This window comes from Ammospiza nelsoni, chromosome 5, assembly GCF_027579445.1.
Source record: "Ammospiza nelsoni isolate bAmmNel1 chromosome 5, bAmmNel1.pri, whole genome shotgun sequence".
Lineage (NCBI taxonomy): Eukaryota > Metazoa > Chordata > Aves > Passeriformes > Passerellidae > Ammospiza > Ammospiza nelsoni.
In genome coordinates, this window is record NC_080637.1 from 69,822,430 (window position 1) to 69,846,625 (window position 24,196).

Below are 24,196 nucleotides of genomic sequence, written 5' to 3' on the forward strand. Positions count from 1 at the left end.
TCACAGCCTGTGCATTCTAAAACTTTCCTGGGATTGTATAAATCTGATCACTTGCTGTTTGTGACACAGGAGAGCTGCAGCAGATGCACTCCTGCCTCCCTCTCTTGGGATCCTGCTGGAAAAGAGAGTCTTGGTGTGCCTGCCTGCGCTGCTCCTGCTCATTCCTTCCACCCAGGCGTGCTGGTGCCTGCTGGCAGCCTGTCTTGTGTGTTAGTGTCAGGAGAATCAGGCAGGGAGCAGTTCTGGGGTGCATGAGAGCAATGTGGGCTCCCAAACAGCTGCTGCAAGCAGACCCAAGGACCATGGGTGACCCAATGAGATGCTTCCTTTTGCCCACACCTTTACGGGGACAGGAGGGAATTGGAAGCTGTTTGTGCTGGCTTTGATAGCAGACAGGTGAATTGGGTGTTGTGCAAGGCATCCAAAATGCAGCAGGTCTTTCTATCCATAACTGGTCTCTTTTCTTTCTGCATCCTAATAAGTAAATCTAGATTGGTTATACTAATAATCCACCAGAAGCCCAAAGCCTACAGTCATGGAAATTTACTTCTCCTTTCAGTGTACCAAGATATAAGCAAATAATTACGTTTGTAATATTTGGTAGCTCCACGCAGAAAAATAATATTCGTAAATTTCCCAACACCAAAATCAAATGGAACCCACTTAATTACCAGCAAGTAAACAATGATTCTTCCTCCTTAAAATACCCAAACATGTTCATAATTAGCTAATTAAACTACCACATAAATGATTATTCAATATAAAAGAGCGACAGAGAGGCGGGCAGAGGAGGAAAAGCAGTGAAATCATTACCCGCAGACACATTTCTTTCTCCAAGGCAGCCAGTGAGTCGTTACAGGAGAGATGATGAGTAGAAAATAATAGGAACAGCAGCAATAATTAACGTGCTGGCAATAATTAACTTGCCAATATCTGCAGCTTGAAGCCAGCCAGTGTGTTTGTTTTGCCCAGAGAAGGCCACATGTGAGAAGATACTCACCTGTTTCTGAGCACTTTGCCATTTTCTGCAGGAGACAGAGGAGTTGCCCTAATTCAGTGCTGCCAAAGGGCCCATGTAAACCATCACTGTGCCTGCTCAGCTCTTGCTTGTGGCAGCCCAGGAGAGAAGAAATAGATTTCTCCTCTCCTTCTATTTGTAACTTGAGAAATCTGAGAGGTTACGAAAGATCTGAATGTTTGAGAGACCAATTAGAGAACTAGAATTTGAGGTCTCTTCTGTAAATTGGTAAGAATTGAATGAAAAAAAGGAAAGGTCCTCTCTCCTTGGTACTTGGTGTCAATACTGAGTTTTTAATGACTCTGCTGCTAACATCCATGCAAACCAGCAAACTCCTGCTGGCATATAATTTCATATAGACAAATTCATTCAGGTGATGTTGGCATACCCAAACAAAAGTGTTTTGCAAGGAGCCCCATTGGCTTTTTAAAAAGTTATAGAATCATGAGGTAGTTTGGTTGTAAGGGACCTTAAAGATCATCTAGTTTAAACCCCCCCACCAGGGCAGGAAAACCTTCTGCTAGACCGAGCTGTTCAGGGCCCCATCCAGCCTGTACTTGAATACTTCCAAGGATGGGGCATTCACAGTTGCTCCAGGAAACCTGTGTCTCACCACCCACACAGTAAAGAATTTCTTCAAATAACTAATCTAAACCTGCCCTCTTTCAGTTTAAAGCCATGACCCTTTGTCCTGTCACTACATGCTCTTGTAAAAAGACCCTCCAGTGCTCTTGAAGATCCATGTTGTGTAGGTTGAATCTATATTTCCAAAAGCATAGCAAAGATAATTGGCATTCCTTAATTTCTGCATCTTTTCAGAGTTTCCACTGCCTTTGTCTCTTTGTTCCTGAACCTTGACTTTCAGCTTCAAGGCAGTAGAGTTCCTCTTTCCCTGCAGGGATCAGGCTGAGGGGATTTCAGTGTTTTCCCTCAATAATCTTCCCCACACAGCAAATATCCTACAGAGATATTCTGGTTGTTTAATGTTTGGGTTATTTCTTTGCCTTTAGTTTTTTGGGGTGTTTTTTATTTGTTGAATAACAGTTAAAAAACAAGACTAGAAAGGCTATTTGTTAACCAAGGAAAGAAAAAAATACTGTTCAACAGGATGAAAAATGAAGTTGCCTACTGGGTTATGGAGAAAAATGTCCTTTAGTAATTGTATGAGTCAGATTAATTCTTTTCCAATGTTGTAAATCAGTAGGCTTTAATCTTTTTTACTTTAGCAGTTTGGTGAACAACATGGATCTGTTGGTTTTTTCTCCTTTACACCTAAACAATTTTTATAAGGCTCTTTTGTATTTTGGTTTCGGAGACGCTGTTTTTATGATCACTTGTGATGTAATAAAGTGGTAACATTTCTGAACAAACATTGCAGAGCTGAGGTATGAGTTTTGTGCCCTTCAGATTTTGTTTTCAGAGAGAACTGTGAGCAATGCTGGGGCCTTGATAACTTAAATTGGGCCATAAATTGAAGTGATATCTTAATTGCTCTGTGTTTTAGCTTTTCTGCCATGTCACTGAGATGTTTGTGCTGTTGGAAGGGGAATTTTTGTTCAGAGGTTTCTTAACTGCTGAGTGGGCTAAGGGTAAAAAGAAAAAAATGAAGCCTAGGGAGAGGGACTGGACACGAGGGATCCCTGCAGAATTGATCAGACTTGCCCAGAGCACCCAGCAAGAAGGGCAGGTGAGCAACCGGACTGAAAACCAAATGGACCAATTTTGGACAGCTCCTGGCAATTAGATATGAAGGGGAATTGAGAAGAATAAGTTGCTTTTCTGCCACAAAGGCAATTAATTGTAAAATTTTGTGTAAAAAGTACAAAGCTCCCAGCATAGCTGGAAAAGACAGCTCTCTATCTTTTTCCATGAAACACAGAGAGAGCTGCTGAATTAGCTCAGGAAACATTGGTAGATGCTTTGATACAGACAAGGAGACCGGAGTTTGGATGGATGGTTTTAAAATATTGGCTCTAATTCACTGCTGTGCCCTTTTCAGGACGTAGAAAAGCGTGGAGAATGTGGATGTGGGATTTTGGGGTTTTCTGGGAATTGCTAAGGAGTCATTTTGACCACAGTACAGGTTAGAAGTTTAGCAGCTCTTGCCTCCAAAGGTCTGGACCAACAGTTGGGAATTTTTATTCAGAGCCTGCTTAACAAGAAAACTGCTGAGTGGCTAAGGGTAAAAAATGAAGGGAGAGGGACTGGACAAGAGGGATCCCTGCAGAATTGATCAGTCCTGCCCAGAGCACCCAGCAAGCAGCAGCTTCTGGTGCTGTCTTGTTTGGAGTTCTCATGCCTCATTGTCAGCTTCTCCTGACTCCCAAGGAATAAATTGCTCTTGTAAGCTTCCCTTTAAAAAAAACTGGCCTAGGGATTAAAAGCATCGTTACTATAGGGTGCTTGCATTGTTTTATCAGGATCTTGGGAACTCTGTCAGAGTGTGACAGAAGTAAAAAAAAATGTATCTAAATAGGGGTGATAAAGTGGGATGAAAATGGGAGAAGTCACAGGTAGGAGGACAAGAGACAAAAGCCATCAAGTGCAAGGAAGAAAAACAAAGGAGAGTTGAAGTAACAAGCAATTAATTTGTAAAACAGTTTCCAAGTTAAGCTCTATTTCTGTGACTGTGCTTGCTGCAGTGCTCCATGTTGTCTTGTATCCACAATGAGGATCCCTGGAGACAGCAAACCATCTCTCTGAAGCAGGCATCTGTCCTGTGTGCCCTGCAGAATGCCATTGTCCTCTCTCCTGCAAAGCTGCCCTGACTCAGTCCCTGTGGTGAACTCCCTTCAGGCCTTTCAAAACCATGTTCAGCTGTCAAGTGCCTCCAGGAGAAGCTGGCCAAATAGATTTTTTTTTTTCAATTTTGCATATTCCTTACCTTTCTTAAATATTCTGAGTTCAAATATCCTTGCTTATATTGAGCACGTCTTATTTCTGTTCCTTTTCTCCATCTTGTCTATGTAGCTCTGCTATTCCTGGGTAAGCTTCACAGCAAAATAATCATTTTTAGTAATTATTTTTACCTATAAAATGGGGTACTCACATTTTATAGGGGAGTCCTTGGGCTAAATTGTTTTTTCCACCATTCTTGGCCCGCCACTGAACATGGTGCTGAGATCCTCAGCTTCGCCTAGAGGCAGCTTGGATTTTTCTGTGTGCTCTTTTGAAAGCTGATGTGCTGAATTGAGAGATAAATGCTGTAATGAGGGAGGGAGAGGAGAAAAATTATTTTTTTGATATAGGATGTCCTTTTCCTTTCCTTAAGTGATTAGAGGCAGATGTCAACCCTTCAAAATAGGCAACAAAAGTCATTATTTGGTGCACAGATGGCTTTCCTCATATCTGAAGGAGTTTTAGGGGCATTTGGGAGTTAGGTACATATGAGGAAAATTTGAGGTATTGAGAGGTTGGCTGCTTTTAGGACAAAACCAGACATTCACCAAGAAAAGAAAGGTACCTTGACCTTAGTTTGATATAATTGAGACAAGACCTACAAGTGGCCCAACAAAAAATAAAAGGAATGTGAATTCTTTCTTCCCATGCCCTAGAAGTCTGTTTCTCATCATGCTTTGGTTTATCTTTTCTCCCTCTTTATTTGTCTGTATCATTTTTATCATTCTCTGTCCATTCTAGTTTTAACATCCCAAGTTAACATGGCACACTGTAAATACCATGCACACTCTCTTACCTAGTAAACAAGTGTACATGTTAGATATTAGAACATGATTAAGCAACTCTGAACACATCCTGTGTCCTAGATCCTGTATGACTCATATGTCATGGCAGTTAATCAGCTATAATTGAGTAAAGCAGGAAAAAAGGATAAAACCAAAAAAGAGGGGGCTTGGTTGATTTATGTTTTCTTCTTTTTTAAATATTACAGGAATTATTTTCTATTAATAAAAGAAAGGAGGTTTTTTTGTTGCCTCCATTTAAAAATCTGGGAATGCTCTGTGTGTTCCTTGCAGGCAGATTGGGAGTATACAGAGGGATTAAGCAACTCTCCACAGGAATGCAGGCATGCTGAGCAGAGATACAGATTTTAAATGAGGCAAAGCCACTGAAGAGCTCAGGGTACAAAGTAAAAAAAGCCTCACCAGTCAAACAAAAAGTGCAGAACATGGGAATTTCTCTAATCGAGGTAGACCTTATTTATCTAGCAGAAATTGGGCAAGGCCAAGTGACACTTCTAATTCATGAGGGGAAATTTTGCTATGTTAATATCACATTATATTAAATTGTTCAGAGAGGAAGGTTTCCTAAGGAAACTTGGGATTTTGAGTTACAGTTCAATCCAGATGACGCAGTGCATTTTCAGGTCTTGCTCAGAGGTGGGAAAACTCAGAGGCTAGATATAAGAGAGAAATGTATCCATTAAAATATATTGATGCTCACAGGCTTGCATACATGGCAGCACTTCTCTTTTTCCCCCTAAATGGCTTGAATTTCAAAGAGTGAAAATCAGAAATTAGTAGTACCTCTTATTTTTGTGTTCTTTTTTACCTAAACACCAGCATACTCTTAAACAGTTAAGAATAACTGCTAAGGCTACAGTATTTCTCTCAGAAATTACTGCCTGATAAAATGCAGGCCCATAAAAATTATTTTAGAGAGCTGTAAAGCTTCTCTTGGGAGAGCACAGAGTAGGAGTCCTGGTGAAGGCAAGGGTGTTGTGGGCACAGCTGGGGCTGGAATAACACCACATCCCTCCTTCTGGAGCTCCAGCAGTCCACATCCCTCCTTCTGGAGCTTCAGCAGTCCATATCCCTCCTTCTGGGGCTCCACCAATCTTTTTGGTTATCAGAGCCCTGATCTCCCTCCTTGGGAAGGGTTTCCTTGCTCACACTAATGCTCTAGAGCAGCATCACCTTGTCCAAAGTGGACCAGCAGGGATTTCTTAAGGAGTGTGGTGAGTTTGCAGGAGGCAAGAGTGCTTACTGTCTATAGAAAGTCAATATTCTCTCTTTTTACTTATGACCTGTTCAGAATTTGGTCTGCAATCTCCATTTTCATCAGTCTGCCCACAGCATGAATTCTCCTGATTGCCCTAAAGGAGGAGTGCTGTTGCAATGAGCTGTTCTGTGCCTGTTTTACAAGAGACACCTAGAGATGTACCCCTTGTTGTGCACTCCCTAGGTGCACCATCTTTTTAGATAATTGGTTTTTATTCTGTGTTTCAAAGAGCAGAGGCCTTCTGCATTACTCTGTTGTAGTTCTGGAGAATTCATCTTGTCAGGTGCTGTTTTACTCGAACTGAATCACAATTTTGTGAGAGAAGTTTTGGTTCTGCAGAGAAAAGGAAGGATGGCAACAGGTAGGAGGAGCAGCAGGTTGGTGCACAGGGTGTAACTCAACTTTATTGGGATCCTATCAACTGGTCCAAGTTAGGGTTAATAGAGAGCAGGAGAATTGTGTTGTGCAGATAAGAATTGCAACTCCCTCTCTGGTGAGTGCAGCCTGTCCCTACTGTGCAAGGCAGCCTCTGCACCCCAGACTGCAGTCAACTCTGGGTTTGACAGCTAAAACTCAGCTTTTAGCAACTGAAAGTTCCTACCAGCTGCAATGCAAAGAATTCATCATGCTGGGATATACTATCTTTTCCCTGTAAAACATGTTGCAACAAAAGGCTGCTGAACTGTTTTTGGTAATTTCTTGTTCGGATGATTTCCTTCTGAGATGAATTCTGGTGCCTCTGGTCCCCATTTGCACTGCAGTTGCATTTGTGAGGTCCTGGTGTCATTTTGATGCTACAGTGCAAATGTCACCAAATAATAGGTGTGTTCCTAGCGCACAGTGTGTTAGTTTGCAAAAGTGAGCCAAAAAAACATCCTTTGGGATAAAGAAGTTTCTTTGGCACCTCCCAGACATTGCCTGCTATGAACACCATATCTATGGTGTGGAATAGCAAACCCCCCAGGATTCCCCCATCCCTCTTCTGATTTTCTCATGAGGTGGTAATCAGGTAGGTCCAATTTCCAAACTTGTCTGTCAGTTTTGATCAGCTTTTGGTTTGGACATGGAGATACAGGTGTCTGTGCTTTCAGCTGAACCTCTGGAAATCCCTGTATCCAAAAAGAAGAGTGGAGTGCAAAACAAAGCAACAAAAGATACAAAAGGTTAGAGAGATGGCAAAAGCATGAGGCAGGAGGTGGAGTCTAAGAAACAAAAGAGGGGCAGAGACAGCAACACCTCAGTTTTCATCCACCAGGAATTAATCAGATTTCTAAACATTTAGACAGTGTCTTTTCGTGCTTGTCAGAGGTTTGTATTCTGTAAATTGCTATTAGCTTGTTAGCTGGTTAAATCAGTCAGGCCACTGTGCCAAGCTCCTATCCCTAGAGGCATCATCACTCCAATTAGTCAACAAACCACTTGGTGTCTCTGGAAAGAAAAAAAGAGTAAAATCAGACTGTCATTGTCCTAAAATGGGTATTTATGAATTGGAAGACCTCAAACCTTCAAATAGCTTCATCCTATGTATTTCTCAATTTTCCCAATTGTGAAATACAGACAGTTTCTCTTTTGCCCATGGGGTATGATTTATATTTTAATTCATTCATTACTGTCTGTGCCATCTTATTGCAACCTTTGCATGAGGGAGACTGTATTTATTCAAGCTGGTAGTATTGCTGCTTTGAAGACTTCTCTGATCTATGGAAATCAGTGGGTTCAGTGGCCTAAGCCAAATTCTGACTCTTTCTTTGCTGCTTGTAACAAGGAAACTCCAGCATTGCTCCAGAGACATAAGGAATTCAGCAATCCACTAATCCCCACGTTTCTCTAAGTCTAGGATTAATTACAAATATGCTCAGCAAATCTCATAGATTTCTACTGCAGAGGCTCTGTGGACCTAAGGCAAAAGAGATCAAAAGAAGACTAAATATTCACAAGGTCGTGTTCCTGAATGCCCTTCAGAACCAGATCCATTGAGGAAGAGAAACTCCTGTTATAAATATCACCAGCCTGGATGAGAATCAGTCAGAATCATGGTGCTTGAGAGTCCTTTCAGGGAGGGGAAAATCCCTCCTCTTAACTTGGGCTCTGCAGGGTAATCTTTGAAAATCCTGAAGAACAGAAAATCTTACTCCATCTCAGCACAATTGCAGTGACATTTCCAAACTGATCAGCCCTGGGGAGAAGCCTGAATTCTGTTTCCCCCAAGAGAGATACTGAGCTCCTTTTTCAAATGATGACACATGGAAGCATTCCTTGAAATCCCAAATGACTAATAGATTTCTTGCCTGGATCTGCCTTAGCTGCATGGATGTCAGAAACATTTTGAAAGGTTTTTCACTCGTGAATAGAGAAGGACTGTCCCCTAGAGTCTTTCTGTCCAAGCCCAACAGACATCGCCCTCCCTGATGAGACAAGTCTGGCTGGACCTTGAGGCCATTGACATCTATCAGAGCCTCAGGAATGCCAAAGTTGGGCTAGAAGATACCCTGGTAGGCCATTTAGTTGTCCAATCCCACAGGAGAGTTTAGCCTCTAGGGATTTAAAGTCTCTATCTTCCCAGCCAGTGTGCTCTGTCACAGCCCTCTCACCAATACTGGCATCCCAAGGAAAAGTTTCCTTGTGTCCATCCTGAACCTTCTTTATGCCGGTGTAAAGCCTTTCCTTCCTGTGGTATCCAAAGTGAAAGTGGGCAAATGAATTATTCACCACCTGCAGTCCAGAGCCTTGTGTTGATTCACCTTCTCTGCGCTGAATGGTCTCACCACAGCTTTTCCTCTCAAGTAATTTTTGTACTCTTCAGGAGATCCCTGTTGATCTCTCTTGGATCATCCCCAGTCCATCCATGTATCCTTTCATTCACAGAATTTCAGCCAAACTTTCACCCCTGCTGTGTGGAGCAGAAGGAATTTTTCTTGCATCTTGTGGCTCGTACATTTGTTTACACACCCTAGTGTGGCGTTTGCTTTTTTTGTTTTGCAATAGCATGACATTGAGTCACATTCAGTATGTGATTGACTGTGTAACCCCTGCAGCCTTCTCTGAAGATCTAAAGCACTTACATGATGAGACAAACTTATCCTTTCAGGCTGGCAATCTCATCCTTTCAGGCAGCTCCAGAAGACTTGTGGGATATTTCAGCCCTATTAGTTTCATATCTGGCAAGCTGTACAAGAGATTTCACTGTCAGTTCCCATTTCTGTGCAACAGCCCAGCTAACTATAATATAGTGCAGTGAATCTAACAGCACTGGTTCTTAGTAATTGAACTTTTCATGAAGGGAATGATTGCAGAAGGGAAGCTAATTAAAATTAAAGAATTTCCCTTAATTATTTTATTTTATGGCATTTGCCATAGGCCGGTGGTTCCATAGTCCTCATTGCTTATGGCTTTTTTTAAATCTCCTTGTGAAAACAAATTGGGTTTGAAATAAAGCAGGGTGAGACAGCATAGGAGAGTGAAACAGAGGACAGGCAAGTGACAGAGTTGTTTGGAATATAAGCTGTGGAAAGTAGCTTTGGAGTCATGCTCATGGGCTTAAGACAAGTCCTTGTTGCATGCTATCCTATCGATGTTTTTCTACATCTTCCTGAATCCGGATGGATTCCATAAGGAAGAAAGTTTTAGGAGAGAAGAAAGTATTTTGGAAAATTTCAGTTTAGACCAGCTGACTAAAATGAGAAGCCTTCAGCAGAAGACAAAAGTGTTTGTGAAAATTGAATCATCAGCTTATTTTCCATTCATAAAATATTCTGAGAATGAATTTTAGGTTGCTGTGTTTGTTCTTGCAGTCTGTCAAAGGATAAGGATAAACTGTGGACTGAGCAATGCTTATTACCTGCAAAACTGGTTCCCCTTCCATCTGTGTGTTACTAACAGTACCAAAGACAGTCAGAACAGAATGAAAAAGCACTATCAACATTATTTTTCCATGTCTATGTTTGTTCTTTCAACATCCTTTTCACTGTTTCATAAATAATAGCAGCTTATTCCATTTAATTATAGTTTTTAATTAGTTCCCCCAGTGAACTCAAACATTAGCACAGCACTGCCTTAGCACAACTTGTAGACAGCTAAAAGAAAATGCTAAAATCCCCCAAGTCTATGCAATTTGAATTTGTGTTAGTGTAGAATATTTTTGCTGTTACTAGGCCAAAGTTTACTGTCCTCAGTTCGGGGTTGTACAGACCTTATAGAAGTTGATGGAAATCACATCCATATAAAGGCTTAATTTAAAATCTTTTTTCAAAATCAGGTCTTTGTTTCTGTGTTTGTCAAATGTGTGGGTTTTGGGTTTTTTTCCCTGTTCTGGGAGCTGGGTCTTGGCCAGAAGCAAGGCAAGTTATATGTTTAATATGTTGCAGGTCAGTCAGAACCACTAGTTAGGATGAAAAACTTGGAAGAGGTCCATTACAGCAGCCTATAACATTAATAGCATTAAAAATAATTTTCAGACAGATCAATATGAATCCTGTTTGCTCTGAGCCTGAGGGTGATTGAAGAGAAAAGGAGCCTTGGGAATAGAGAGAGTGAAAACACAGAGTGTAACATCTTATTTTCATCAAGTGAACACGAAACCTTTGAAATTCAAGTCCATTTGGTAGGATGCTTGCCAGCCCTGAGCAGGGCTCTGACGTAGAGGAAATCTGGCTGAGTTGCACCAGGATTGCTCCCCCTGAGTGATGGGTGGCATAAGAACTTGACTTAAATGATAAAAGGGAGTTCTCATTGTGGGTGGGATTTATCTCTCCTTTTTTATTTCTTTTTCAGACAGGCCAGCTGAAATCTAATTTTCCTTTAGACAGAGATCCCACAGCCTGCAATGCTTGCAGGAGACAGAGCTGCTCCTGCAGCCAGGGAATATAGGAAGAATGCACCTTTTCCAAACCAGCCAGAAGCTAATCAAGCTGACTTTAATTAAAGGACATAATTGGATATTAATAAGATTCTTGACCTCTCATTGTCCAGACTCCAGTATTTTTCTTAGTTTTTTTATTTTAAGTTTATCTGCATGACAATAAGTGTTGTATTAAGGGTTTATTATAGTAAAAGGAAGTACAAGTACATGGGATGCCTCTCTTCTGGCATGATAATTAGTGCTCACCACACTTATTTACAGAGTTTTCAATTGCAAAAAATGGCATGGGTGCAATCCTCATTCGTTATTAGAGTCTGAACTTAATTAGAAATCCTTCTTCCTTATTTTTAATTAATTAAATGCATGAGTATGTATTAACCCATTTCATAGCTGTTTCTCTTTTTTCCCAATATTTGTTCCTGCTGGTTTGCCAGTCAGGCTGGTGGAAATCTAGGTATTGTCTGAAAAATTCCAGTGTTTCAAAACTTGGTTTTGTTTAATATTAGAAGAAATAGTTGAAAGTGTTTTAAATGCAATATTCCCTTTGTCTGTAAAGGGACGTTCTCACAGAGTTTCAGAAAGCACAGAAATAGCAGAGCCTCATGTTTAGACATTTTTATTGAACAAAAATGTTTTAACATTCCCAGATCTGTGTGTTTGGCTTGTTTGAAGCAAATCCAAGTATTTTATTATGACACAACCTCGTGTTACTCTGCAGCACCCCAGCAGTGCCATGGGCTCTGTGGGGCTGGAGGAGTGTCCTGGGGGACCCCAGCCTGGCTGGGCAGGAGCTGCTGACACCCAGCAAGAGTTTTAATTTCTCTTTATTCCAGCAATACACACACCTTGAAGGATGAGGCACACACTTGTCTTACAAGAAATGAGAAATCCTGCCTTGGTTTGGCTGGGGGAGGCCAGGCAAGAATCTGAATTCCATTTTCCAGCTTCTTGTCTCCGTGGATTTATTTCAACATGAGTAGCAGCTGCAGTGAGGGTCAGTAGAGTGGCTCTTGGGAGTCAACCAAGGGACTGAAAAACTGGCAAATTTCTTTGGTTTTTTGTTTTCTTTTTTTTAGTTTGCCTAAGTTAGCAAAACCTGCTAAAAACTAAAGCACTTCTTTCACTTCTCCTTGCCCAGAAAGTCTTGCTACTCTGCAGAGCTGCAGTCCTGTGAGCTTTATCTGTTTAAAATGAAATCAATTTCTATTCTCTGGGTACTGCACAGGTCACAGTCATGTTTTTAATTACCAATTAGCCTTCCATTAAGGAAATAAAATGAGTTTTATGTGCTGGTTGTCAGAGGTCCTTATATCTGCCTCATTTCATGTGTCCTGTCTGCTCAAGCAGCAAGAAACCAAAGAGAGACTTACTCAGGGGTAGTAAACAAAACATGAAAACCTTTGTCCCAGGAAAGTAAGGATGGAGCCTGAGATGAAGAAGCTGCAAGGACTTTTCATTTTTTCATCCCCTTCAGTTGTGTTTTTCCTGTCTGCCTTGAGCACTGTGAACAGAATGTTAAATATGCCCTGAAGTTACTCATGGAAAGTCATACACACATTCTCTCTCCCTGTCCCTTTTTCTCTTCCTTTAATGCATGTACCTTGTGTGTTTGTATGAATGTCTACAGAGAAACCCCAGCCCTAGAAGGCTGAGCTGTGGGACCAATTTATTTGCTGAGAAATTTCAAGAGAGAGAGGTTATAAATAGTCATAAATTCGATTTATTTATAAAGCATTCCCTGTCAGGCATCGCTGCACAAACAATTATAAAAGAATTGTAGTAGATTAAGAACATAAATTAGAGCATCCCAAAATGTGCAGGAGGGATGGGAGTAAAATGCATTTGACAGATGTTTCAAAAGTGGGATTTGGTGAGGTGTTCTGCGTGGGCAGTCAGAGAAAAGTCGAAAACCAGAGGTCCAGGGCTAGATTTCTGCAGGGGCTCACTTGCAGCTCTGGCTCTTAGCTCAGTGGTGGAGAGTGATCCAGGAGGGTCTAAATATTGCTGGGTGTGTCCATGGTTCATTGAGGAGCCCATGATTGCTGAGATCTCTTCCCAAATCCTCCTTCCTTTGGCTGCTGCTCCCTTCTGGAAATGTTCTCTGTGTCAGGGGCTCCTGGGGAGGGGCAACACCAACCCTTCTGTCAGCTCAGAACACGAGGGTGCAAGTTTGGGTTCCCCTTGCAAGGCAGCCTGGGGCCAGTTTATGATGTTTTGGTGTTACCTGAGAAGTTGTAAAGAAAAAGAAATGGGTAATTCAGCCTACTGACAAAATTAGTAGCTAAATTCTCCCTGCTTAAGATTCTACTTTAGCCTAACTTAGCATGCAATAGAATTATTCAAAATTTTGTAGGACCATAGAATTTTTAAAAAGTAAAAAAAAAAAAAAAAAAACAAAAAATCAAACAAGTAAAAAAAAGTCCATCAAAACAACAACAACAAAAAAGAAAAAAACCACCAAAACCAACAAACCAAAAAACCACAACAAAAGAACCCCGAAAAACCCCAACTTTCTGAAAGAAATGATTCTTCATTAAGTTAAGGGTATGGATTGTAACTCTTCCACACCTCTTATCCATGAACCCATTGTAAAAATTCCTGGCACATAGAAAGTCTCATTACAGTTAGAGTTTCAAAGGAGCTCACTATCCCCATCTTGAGCTCTGTTGGGAATTCAGTCCTTCATTTTGGAGCCCAATTTTTGGTCATCTTTTTGGAAAGATGACTGAATACAACCATGAATTTTTCCTGCTGTGCCTGTTGATGTGACAAGTCTAAGTTTATAGGGCAGAGAAATCATAGTTGCCATAAAGTTGATTGCAAGTTAAATCATCAGCTCCTGAAATCATATAAATGATTAGAAATTAATAAATCTCATAGGGGCAAGGTTACTTATTTTTAGCAGTCAGATGTTTGGGTTTCACCTTAGTTAAGCTTTGTGCCTACCACTAAGAATTTTAGGGACCCGTTGAAAAGGGATGTACTGAAAGCACTGGTTTTGTCATGATGGTCAGATTAAAGTGATATTGAGATAAGAGCTCCAGACCTGCTCATGGGTGGTGCAAAACACTAAAATCCTTAGAACTGTTGCTGCTGAGGTCACGTAGGCTGTTTCCAAAAGCGAGTGTGCTGGTGTGTCCTGCTTAGATGATGCCCTCTGGAGAAGACCTTTTAGAAACTGCCCTAATGAATCATTATTTAATGAGGTACTTCTCTAGAATCCCTCCTTATGTAGAGATAAACACACAGAGAGTTCTGTCTGGCAACAAACCACTCAATATTTAACACTAGCATGTTTTTTAAGATTAATAATGATTTTAAAAATTAATTAAGTGGAACACTGAAATGCTTTGTGGCTGCTGGACTTGTGTATTTGTCTGTGTACGTGATTGAGTGCAGACACCTGAGCATGGTGGGTAGCCCATTTCTCCCTTATCTGAGTCATTTTTGGAGCTGGATGAGACACTTATGTCTTGTGATGATCTATTAGATACAGCTGTTGTGCTGGGGCTGCTCTGATTTAAATGGATGTTTCTGGTACTCTGGTCTGGACCAGTGGCTGGTAGATGGAAAAATGATGGGGGTACTTCTAATGGCTGTGTTAACCTTGGGAGAAGACGCTGGGCTGCCTCAAAAATGCTTAAAGGAAACCAGTAAAAGCTTCTTCTAGAGGTGAATTTAATTCCTAAGCATGGTAAAAACACCTTGCCACCTTTTAATTTCTATGCAGAGATCCTAAATGAGGCTCTCTGTCATAAACTTTATGCTGCCTTCCCTCATTTTGCTTCCTCCTGGAAGGGTAACCTCTTATTGCTCTGAGCAAAATATAAAGTGACAGTTCATTTCAGTTTAATCAGAGTAGTGGACAAAAAAAAATAAATTAGGGTACAAGCTTCTTTGCCTCTTCAGAGCTGATCAGTTTGGAATATTTGTTCATGGCCTGTTTGTATGGCTTCAATTCTTGGTCATGCCAAAGAAAATCTGAACCCATAAGGAACATATTCTCTGGATTTGACTCATATATAGACAGGATGCTATTGTTCTATTTCAGTTAAAAAAAAAAAATCATCTTGGGCAACAATGCCCAAGAGATTTCTGCTATTGCTAGACAAAGACAGTAAAGAAATATCTCATAAGTGTTAGACATTGTCTAATTGGCACCAGAGTTCAAGATTTTAAGTTTAAATGGATGTATAATCCTTTATATGTAGCCAGAATGATGCTTGCTTGACCATCTCTGTTATGAAGAATCAGGTATCCCACTGAAAAGTATTGATTTACAATGGAAAGGAAATATCAAGTTTGTTAGATTATTCTGAGGACTAGAGGCACGTTTGGAATAATAAAACATGCATTTAGAGTCTCAGAAAAAATATAGGTTGAATAGGGATTTTTGTATGTTGTCTAGTTCAAATTCTATCTCCAAGCAGGACTGTCTTCAAAATTAATCAAGCTGTTCAGAACCTTCTCTAGTATACAGGTTTTTAAACAATATTCTTAGTATATTGCCATCCTAATGTTATTGGCATGTCACCCCTTTCTGAAATTTAGGACTCCCAATAATTACATTATTATTACTTGAGGCTTGTTTTCCACACTCTGTTAGTGAAAAATGTAGGTGAAAGGATGATGAATCAGAACAGCAGTGGCATTCATCATCTGTGTTCTGGTTTGAGTGAGCATGAGCACATGGCTGACGGGAAGGGAAAGTGTGTTTGTACTAGGTAAGATTGGTTTGCACCTTTAAGATTGGTTCTCAGAGGGAAGAGGAGGAAAAGAAGTGGGGCAAAAGTTCACAAAAAGAACTTTCTGAATTTGCCACCTCTTCAGAACAGTGAGAGGTTTTATTGTTTAATATTCATTTTTTATGCTTGTGTATACTTTGCTTGCTAAATAAACAGGTTTTTTCACTTTTCTCCAAGGAAATATTTTCCTAAACCAGTTAGGGGAGGGGCTGCTTGAATCTGCTTTCTAGAGGGACCCCTTTGGAAGTTTCCTCCTAAACCAGGACAACCCCCTTCCACCTTGGCTCTGCATTACAATTGGACTCTGACACACAGCATAGTTCCACTAACCTGTAAATAAATTCAACTTGATCCTTGCCAAAGTGCTCTAAGAAAAGCTAGGACCTTATAGACTAAATTGTGCAAAAGAGTTCTGCATGAACTATTCATTGATTTGCCAAGGAATCCCTGAATATAGGGCATGTGTATGAGGCCTGTAATAATTTAAAACTATTTATGTTCTCTCTTCTGTTCATTTCAGGGGAAGTTCTTTAAATACATCGTGGGCACGTTGTGAATTATCATAAAGTACTGAAGGCTGGCTTGCACTATATTCCTGTTTTATAATTGCTTCTTTCAGATTACTGAGAATTCTCTTTCATTTATTCTTTATAAAGGTGTTGGCCACCTTTAGGCTGATGTGAGTGAATCCCCCACTTACCTGGGGTTAATTAAAAGTTGGTATTTCTGCAGTGCTTGGCATGAATTCAACTCTGCTCATTTGAAAGCCTGACACTGGCTGGAGTGGAGTGAAGGCAGTGCTGATCATATTTGGAAATCAAACCTTTTAGAAGCCCTCCTGATTTCTGTTTACCAAAATGGTGTGTTAGTCTTTAGTTCAGAAGTAGTCACCCACTTTCTTCTTTGGGCTTGTTTTGTCAGGTAAAATCAAATAGTGTTCTTCTGCTCTAATTTTGGGGATATTCCTTTTGGGGAATGTGTAGAAGGGATGCTTTGTTTCAGGACCAGAAATAGCAGCAAATGGGGTTATATTCAGCAGTATATCTTATCATCCCTTTATTAAATGGATATGACCACTTGTTTCTGCAGTGGTCATATCCACTTTAATTTTAAGGGGAAATTAAAAAAAAAACCAAACATGTTCTGTCTTTCTGTCTTTTAAGTTTTATTCCCTCATGTGCTTGTATATTTTCATGCATACTTAGCTGAAAACATCTTCTGAGTAACTAAATATACTCAGAAGTAACTCACTGTCAACGTCAACAAACCTGTCTTAAAAACTTCTTTATTGAATTGATCCTCTGAGTGCACACATGTGGCTCTTCCTCACTGAAGGTCACACTTATTCATGTTAGCAGTAATCTCCTGGTTAGCATGTTGACACAGTGAGGATGTCCATATCCCAGATGTGATGGTAACCTGTAATCCATTTTCTCATGGAGTCTCTGGGCCATCCTTCCCAGCACTGCAGCTCAGTCTCCTTCCTGACCATCAGAAAAGATTGTTTTCCCTACTAGGGGAAGGTCTGAGTGCTTCCACTCTGAGTCATATCTTTCAGAGCCTATTTCCATAAGCATTGCCAAAACATCCTATATGACAGAGGCCCTTAAAATACTGCTGTTTTCCTTGGATGTCTGCTATTTGCATGACTGAAGAGATGTATTCTCTTATGTTTAAGGAAGCTTTAGGGAATAATAATGCAGGCTCAGATGTAGCTGAGGTCAAACAGGCAGCCCCATAAAGGTTCTAACTGCACAGTGCTTGTGACTCATTACTTCAAACATGTAAACTGGAGTTTTTGAAACATGGTTTGTAGCAAGGTGGTCAGAGTGCAAGGAGAGAGAGACTGCAAAGTCTGAGAAAACATTTAGTGACTGAATTTTAGATTGTAAGCTCTTTTAACTGGCATGTATGAAATGCGAGAACCTGATTGTGATTTAATCTTTCTTGCAATGAAAATGTTATAACCAAGCAGTGCTGCTGGATGGATGGAGTTTAGAGAGCTGGGATCAAGATATGGTGAATCATTCTGATGACCATTTCTCAGAAACAGCACTGGTCTACTCACTTTCTGACAGGAGACAAGCCTTATGACACCCTAGAGTCATTTCCTTGGATTTCCTGTTTTCGGGCTCCTTTTATGAACCCAAGATGACATTAGCTACAGTTTAAAAATTATAAACAAAACAAAACCTATGACTTCTTTGGAAGACACATGGGATTAGAGGGGTTTCATACATAATACAGTAATCCTCTTTGGGTATTATGTTTTACAGTCTTTACAGTAAGTTAATATTTGTTTCTTTGTTATGAGTAAGATGATGTACAGGTTGCTTCTTGGCAGTGTTAGTGCTGGCTGATGTATCAGCTGGGGTAGCTGATACTCATGACCTAGATCTACAAAAAAGCCCCAAAACAAAGTCAAGCAGGGGTAGAACCAGCTCCAGAACATGTGTGCTCCAGGAACTGTTCCACTTTCTAAAGCTTTTATCCTTCTTCTTCTTCTCGTTATATTTTGTTAGCATTTTTCCTTTGGTTTTCAAAACATTTATGTCCCTATTGTCCAAGGAGGAAGCTCCTGCTTTGTAATTCTGCAGCCTGCAGTATGCTTCATGTGCCTCAACCACATGACCATAGTTCCCATTTCTAAGAGACAAATAAAAAATTTCTGTTCCTTCTTTCTTACAGCTCCAAAGGTTCCTCTCTTTTGATGCTGTGGTTTGGATTAGTGTTCCAAGGGGCAATGCTGCTGCTATCTCCTTTCAGTCCCACAAATGTAGTGCTCAGCTCCCTCCCTCCCTGTCAGCAGGGAACTCTCTCAGACAGAAATACCAATATTTTTCTAGCTTGGCTTCTTCTAAAATTGTACCAAATTAGCTTCTCAGAGAAGTTGGGATGATGGATACTTTGCAGGGCTGTGTCTCTTGGGACATTGAAACACTGGACTGTGGTCTACCTCATCTGTGAGAGCAAAGCTTCAAATGAGCAATCAAAAGTGCAGATGCCCATTTAGCAGAGACAAATTCTTTGTTTTGTGGCTGTTGAGGGTGAGAGACAGTCCTGTCCCTTCTAACCTGAGGCAGGGAGGGGCTGAGTCACATCTCTGCCCTCTCTGGGCAAGGTGGCATCAGAATTGGGGCTGCAGTCCACATTCTGGGGAGCTCAGTTGTGTTATGTCATTACTGAGTTATGCTCTGTTCATAAAGGTTCTTTAGTTTTATAGTATAGGAAGAAAAGGGGACACAAATTATTTAGTAGGCTTTTCAAATTCTTCTTGAGTCTGAGCAGGAGCGGTTTTCTGAAATGGCTTTTTGGAGCAGCTGCATTGTTTAATCTCAGCAGTATTTTTCCTTCAGTTTTACACCCAAAAATCATTAATTTAAGTGCAGAGGATCATAAAACCTATCCTCAGCTCAACATTCTGTATCTTATGGTAATTTCAGAACCTTTTATATAATTTTATTTTTTTATGGATCTTCCCACCTTAGCTGAAGAACTGTAAGGAATTTATTCAAACAGCTTATAGTTGCATATATTTATATATCAATGTATAGATGTATACGTATGCATGCGTGTGCAATACTTTGGCATATTATTACCCCCATAACATGGTTCAACAAGCAGCATTTATTACAATAACAAAAAGTGTCTGTATTCCCATGGGCATCTTCAGAGATAGAAAAGGTATGAGGCTCCTAAACCCAGCCAAATGGAACATGCTAGTTGTTGATATATTGTCTGCTCTGTACAGCACTAAATAATTTTTAAAATAGTAGTTAATTAAAAAAAAAGTTGTTCCAGAATTTTTCCAAGTGTTTTCTTTCATGGACTCCTTTTGCTGGCACTAGCACAGGTATTTCAGTGAAATTCATGGAGTGGAAAGGCTGTGCTGGCCTGCAGAGTGCTGTGGCTGTGCAGCACAAAGCCAGACAGAGCTGGCAGCAACGTTTGTCCCTGGTGGCCAGTGACAATGTCTGCTGTTAAATTGCTGGGCACAGGATCAGCCTCGGGCCCTCCACTTCACCTGCTCTGCCCACCTGATTCTAATGGCCCTGGAGCTCTGAATGAGTGGGTGGGCTCCTCCACATCCCTTGTGCCATCTCAGCTGTGGCTACTAAAGGAGGTTTTAGGGCCTGCAGCACTTTGTCATGATCCTGGGTGTGTTTATGGGGGAGATGAACTGAGTGTGCAGGGCAGCCTCAAAGGCAGGATGAGGAGTACTTTGGCCCTTTTTGTGAGAGGTGAAAAAGAGCTTGCCCACAACTGTGCAAAGGCCCTGGTTGAAACAGGGAGTGAGAGAGGCTAACTGTTGGGTTACCATAAGAGAAATCTTTGTTTCCATCCTCAAAGGTGTTCATTTGGCACTAGCGAGGCCATGTCCATCTCAGGCACAGCACTCCCTATTCCCATCCTCAGTTCAGGGCAGGTTTTTCCCCCTCAGAGCCCATTTTCATCTTTCTTCAATCTCTACACCGGCTTTATCTTGTCCTTGCAGACATGGGGCATTGCTCCATGAGGCAGAGCTCCCATGAGCTGTGTGGGGTTGGGCCTTGGGCCATGTTGGTAGAGCCATGTGGCAGCACAAAGGGGCAGGGCAGTTGGAAGACCACATGGAATTCCCATTAATGTGTTCATTTTGCATTTCTTTTTGGTTTTGTTTGAGAGATTCTGCAACAGCTGGTCCTGCTTTACAAATGTGTGCCTGGAGATGGATCATTGTTTGCCTGCGATTTGTGTATCAGTACTCGTTCAGCTCTCAGCTGTAGTGGAAGGAGAAGGACCACTATGTCAGTCCTTTCACGGAGCCATCATGGGGCTCTTTCCTGTGCTCAAGCCCCTGGTTGGACTCCTGGTTGCAAGCACTTACTATTTGTAGAGCTGGGAATATAGTATTGTGTGCTGTTGTTTCCTTTTCTGAGTTCAAGGGAAGGGAAATCCTTGGTGTGCTGCCGTGTCTCCATCTGGGACAACGACAGACAAATCCTTTGCTGTGGGTGTGTTCAAAAGCTTTACTACTGGATCAGATAACTGCAGAATTACACTTTTTTCTTTTTTTAGGCATTCCTTGTACTAAGCACTGGGGGATACTGCAGGCATTGGGAAAGCATTGTCTGGGGCAAACCAGCAATATTTTAAAGCACAAACATGTGCCTGCTACTGTCAGATGGAGTTTCTCAGTCTTTTAAAATATCACATTAATGTAAACATGCAGATGAACTAGCAATAGGTGGGTTTTTTTGGATCTGCAGGCTTCTTGTGAGCTGTTAATTACCCAGAGCTGAATTGAAGATATTCCAATGGGCAGCTGTCAAATGATGGAACTAATTTTTTTGTAATCCTGCTCATTCTCTATTGCTGTATAATATGAAAATGTCATATATGCATTCAGCTGGACAGAGGAACAGGGCAGTTGCAATTTGGAGCAGAAAAAAAATATAGTGACTGTTGTTCTGGGTATCCTTTAAGATATGTCAGGAATGCCTGGGATGTTTTAATTTGTATTTATCTCAGATTTTATTTCTTTAGTGTGAACTTCTAATGACTGTAGTTTAACCTTGTAGGAACTTGGTCTCCTTTTGCTGTCATCTAGTTTTCATGTACTTATCTCCCACTCAGCTTGCCACGCAGCACTTGTGTAGTGATTACCTAATGCTGCAGTTTCCCTCCTACTTAGGTGGAGATCCTTACCATTTCTTCAATACTGCTATCCTTATTCCACACTGGGGCTAAAAGCCCTGAGGATGAGAGATGGGGAGCCTCTGTACTGACTCCAAAAGCCTGCTTTCTTGTCCCAAATCAGGCTCTACTGTAACTGGAAGTGCCTTTGTTTGGATATGCTTAATTGCAGCCTGCATTTTGCAGGGATATGTACAATTCTGACAGAATGACTAAAAGCCTCTAGTGTTAGTCAGCCTGATCTGTGAATCACTTATCACCAATACTCAGCCTACTTATTCCCCAGCAGCAGAAAAGGGAATCCCAAAGAAAGCTCAGTTTGACATACATATCAGTCTCAGGTGGGCTCATTTAATTTTCCCCATCTCTCTCCACAGTATTGCATGCAGCAATATTTCCTCTCCAGAGCTAGAAAAGGGCTGGATGCAGCTCATTATTGATGGCTGACAATATCTGCCCTGGGAACCTCCTGCTGACCCTCTCCCTTCCTGCTTTGCACAAGCCAGTTCAGGGGTCTGTCCCTGCCAAGAAAAGGGCAGCAAATTTCAGAATGTAACTAAAATTTACTGCCCCTTGTACTGTCAGAGTGGCTGCAGGCCATGCAAGGTTGAGGAGCACAGCCCTCTGGCCAGCAAGCTGAGTGGGAGGTGTACCCTGGTGGCAGCAGGGGTGGACTAGGACAGAAGAAAACATCCTGATTTGTGATTTGTCACTCACACTAACCAGTGTCTCTCTTGTTCTCTTGTCTTCCCCAGGAACGAGTGGAATATCTCTTTCTCATAATTTTTACAGTGGAAGCATTTTTAAAAGTAATAGCATACGGACTTCTCTTTCACCCCAACGCTTACCTCCGCAATGGCTGGAATTTACTAGATTTTATAATTGTGGTAGTAGGGTGAGTACCAAGTTTGTTTTTCAACACTGTCCACATGGGAATACTGGCAACCTTTGGGACCATGAGAGTGGCTCTATGCTTTGTTACACGTAGGTGATGTTAGACATTGCTGTCCATCCTGCTCCTCTGGCAAACAGCCTTTTAATGTTTGCACGACAGGGAAATGAAACTGCTCTTTGGGAGCTAGAGGTAAGAAGAGAAAGCAGTCCAAAGCTCTTAGATAAAGTCAGTTGCCTGAATGTGCTTAACTGCAAGAAAATGCATTTGTTTTTAAATCTGTATGAATTTTAAAAAATAATATATAGGTAATCCCTTAATTAAGATTAGGAGTTTGGTGACAGATGAATTCTGCCATCTTGTGAACTTTTGCTGATGTTTCTCATTCTGGAAGATGGAAGAAAAATTTAAATCATAGATTTTCCTACTTACAAACAAAAATTAGCTCCTCAGTTCAATTGCACTGCTCAGCTGGTGATTTCAACACTTTTGATTTTGACCTTTTTAATCTTTTAACTTCTTCAAAGACTAGTTTTACTATTGTAGATCAAATTACCACTTTGAGCTGCAACCTTTCTAATTCTCTGATTTCTTTCCATGTTTTTCAAGTTTGGCATTTAATTTATTTGAGTAAAACCAAAATAATGCATCTTCTGCTTTTTCTGCCTAAGGGTTAGAGATAAGCAAGGAGTTGGAGTTGTGGTTGTTGAAGGGAAGAGGTGAAGGATAAACTACCTCTGAATACAAAGGGAACAAGTATTTCTTTGCCTGAATAATTTGTCCCATCCTCCCACCACTCCATTGTTAGAGTGTTTCATCGCCCACAAATACCTGTAGTCTTTTCACCTCTTTCCCAAGGAAACCCTGCATCAACTCCTAGGGAAAACGTCAAAAGGGACACTCCTAGTCATCAAAACCCCCTCACAATTTCTGCCCCACACCAATCCACCTTCCTGACCATTTTTGTGCCGGCCCCAAAATATTTAATCAGCAAAGAGCTGCGTGCTTCCCAATGCCTCCCACTTCCCATCATCATGGATAAGAGTGGGTGGAAGGAGAATTCCCAGCGAGGGGGAGGGAGAGCAGGCTGAAGCCTATTCTTAGTCTCAAGACCTCTCTGCTCCACGTGGGCATAGAGCTTCTCCTTACAGCAATGTCCATTGTGCTTCTCCTTTGTTCCTACCTACAGACAGAGGATCCCTTAGCATGTCAGTACCTGAAAAGTGGAAAATCCCCACCCCCTCCCCGGTAATGATGTCCAATTCCATCACTGGTTTTACCTTTGAATGCCCTCAGATATCTCACCTGTTTGGAAATTGCTGCCTAAGTGGAAGAAAGATTGAAGAACAAAACTCCTGTGAATGTGATTATTCCCTTTTCATTTTTATGAGAAAGAGGCATTTTAAAGAGAGGACACATTGCCTCCTCTTTTTCCATTGGATGTGAGACAGCAGGACTCCAGAAATCACAGAGCAGCATTATATCTAGTTTAAGTACAGTCCTTTTCAATTTTCCTACGAGGGCAGTTAATCAGCAAGATGATATTCAGGCTGAAATTAATTCCCTTGCCAATGACACAAGCTGCAGCTCTCAGCTCCTCTATCTGCTTTTGCCTCCAGCAGCTCTTAGTCAGTAGATGGGGAAGAAAAAAATGTAACTGGGGAAGGATTACATGAGTATAATAAACATGGCCAAGACCCCAAGGTCTCTGTTAAATAGCAACAATCTCAAGTGACAGATTCCACTTCAAGGCCAGATGGGTTCCTTTGATGTTTATCTGTTTGAACTCACTGGTACAGTACCACAGCCTAGGCTGGTGTGCTGCTTTTCCTCTCCACAGCCCCTCTGCAAAATCTACTTGGTGATACCATCTGTTCCTCTCCTGCCCTGTCTTCTTTTCCTAGGGGCTGTCTGAAATCCCTCAGTGACACTGTGTTTAAACTTCAGTGTATTTGAATATTTTGCCAGGAAGGAAGCCCCATGGAAAAGGTTTAAAATAAATTTGGACAAGAGAGAGGAAAGAGGAAGAAAGCAAGTGCTGATAACAT

The 24,196-nt window shown here is 41.1% G+C and overlaps 1 protein-coding gene across 1 annotated transcript in view; it reads left to right on the top strand.

The window, feature by feature from the left end:
- CACNA1C (calcium voltage-gated channel subunit alpha1 C) overlaps positions 1-24,196 on the top strand; it is a 409,783-nt gene that overhangs the window by 196,255 nt on the left and 189,332 nt on the right. Inside the window, exon 4 of the mRNA XM_059471692.1 lies at positions 22,012-22,151. Within this exon, the coding sequence (XP_059327675.1) occupies positions 22,012-22,151 (140 nt within the window). The remainder of the gene's footprint in view (positions 1-22,011; positions 22,152-24,196) is intronic.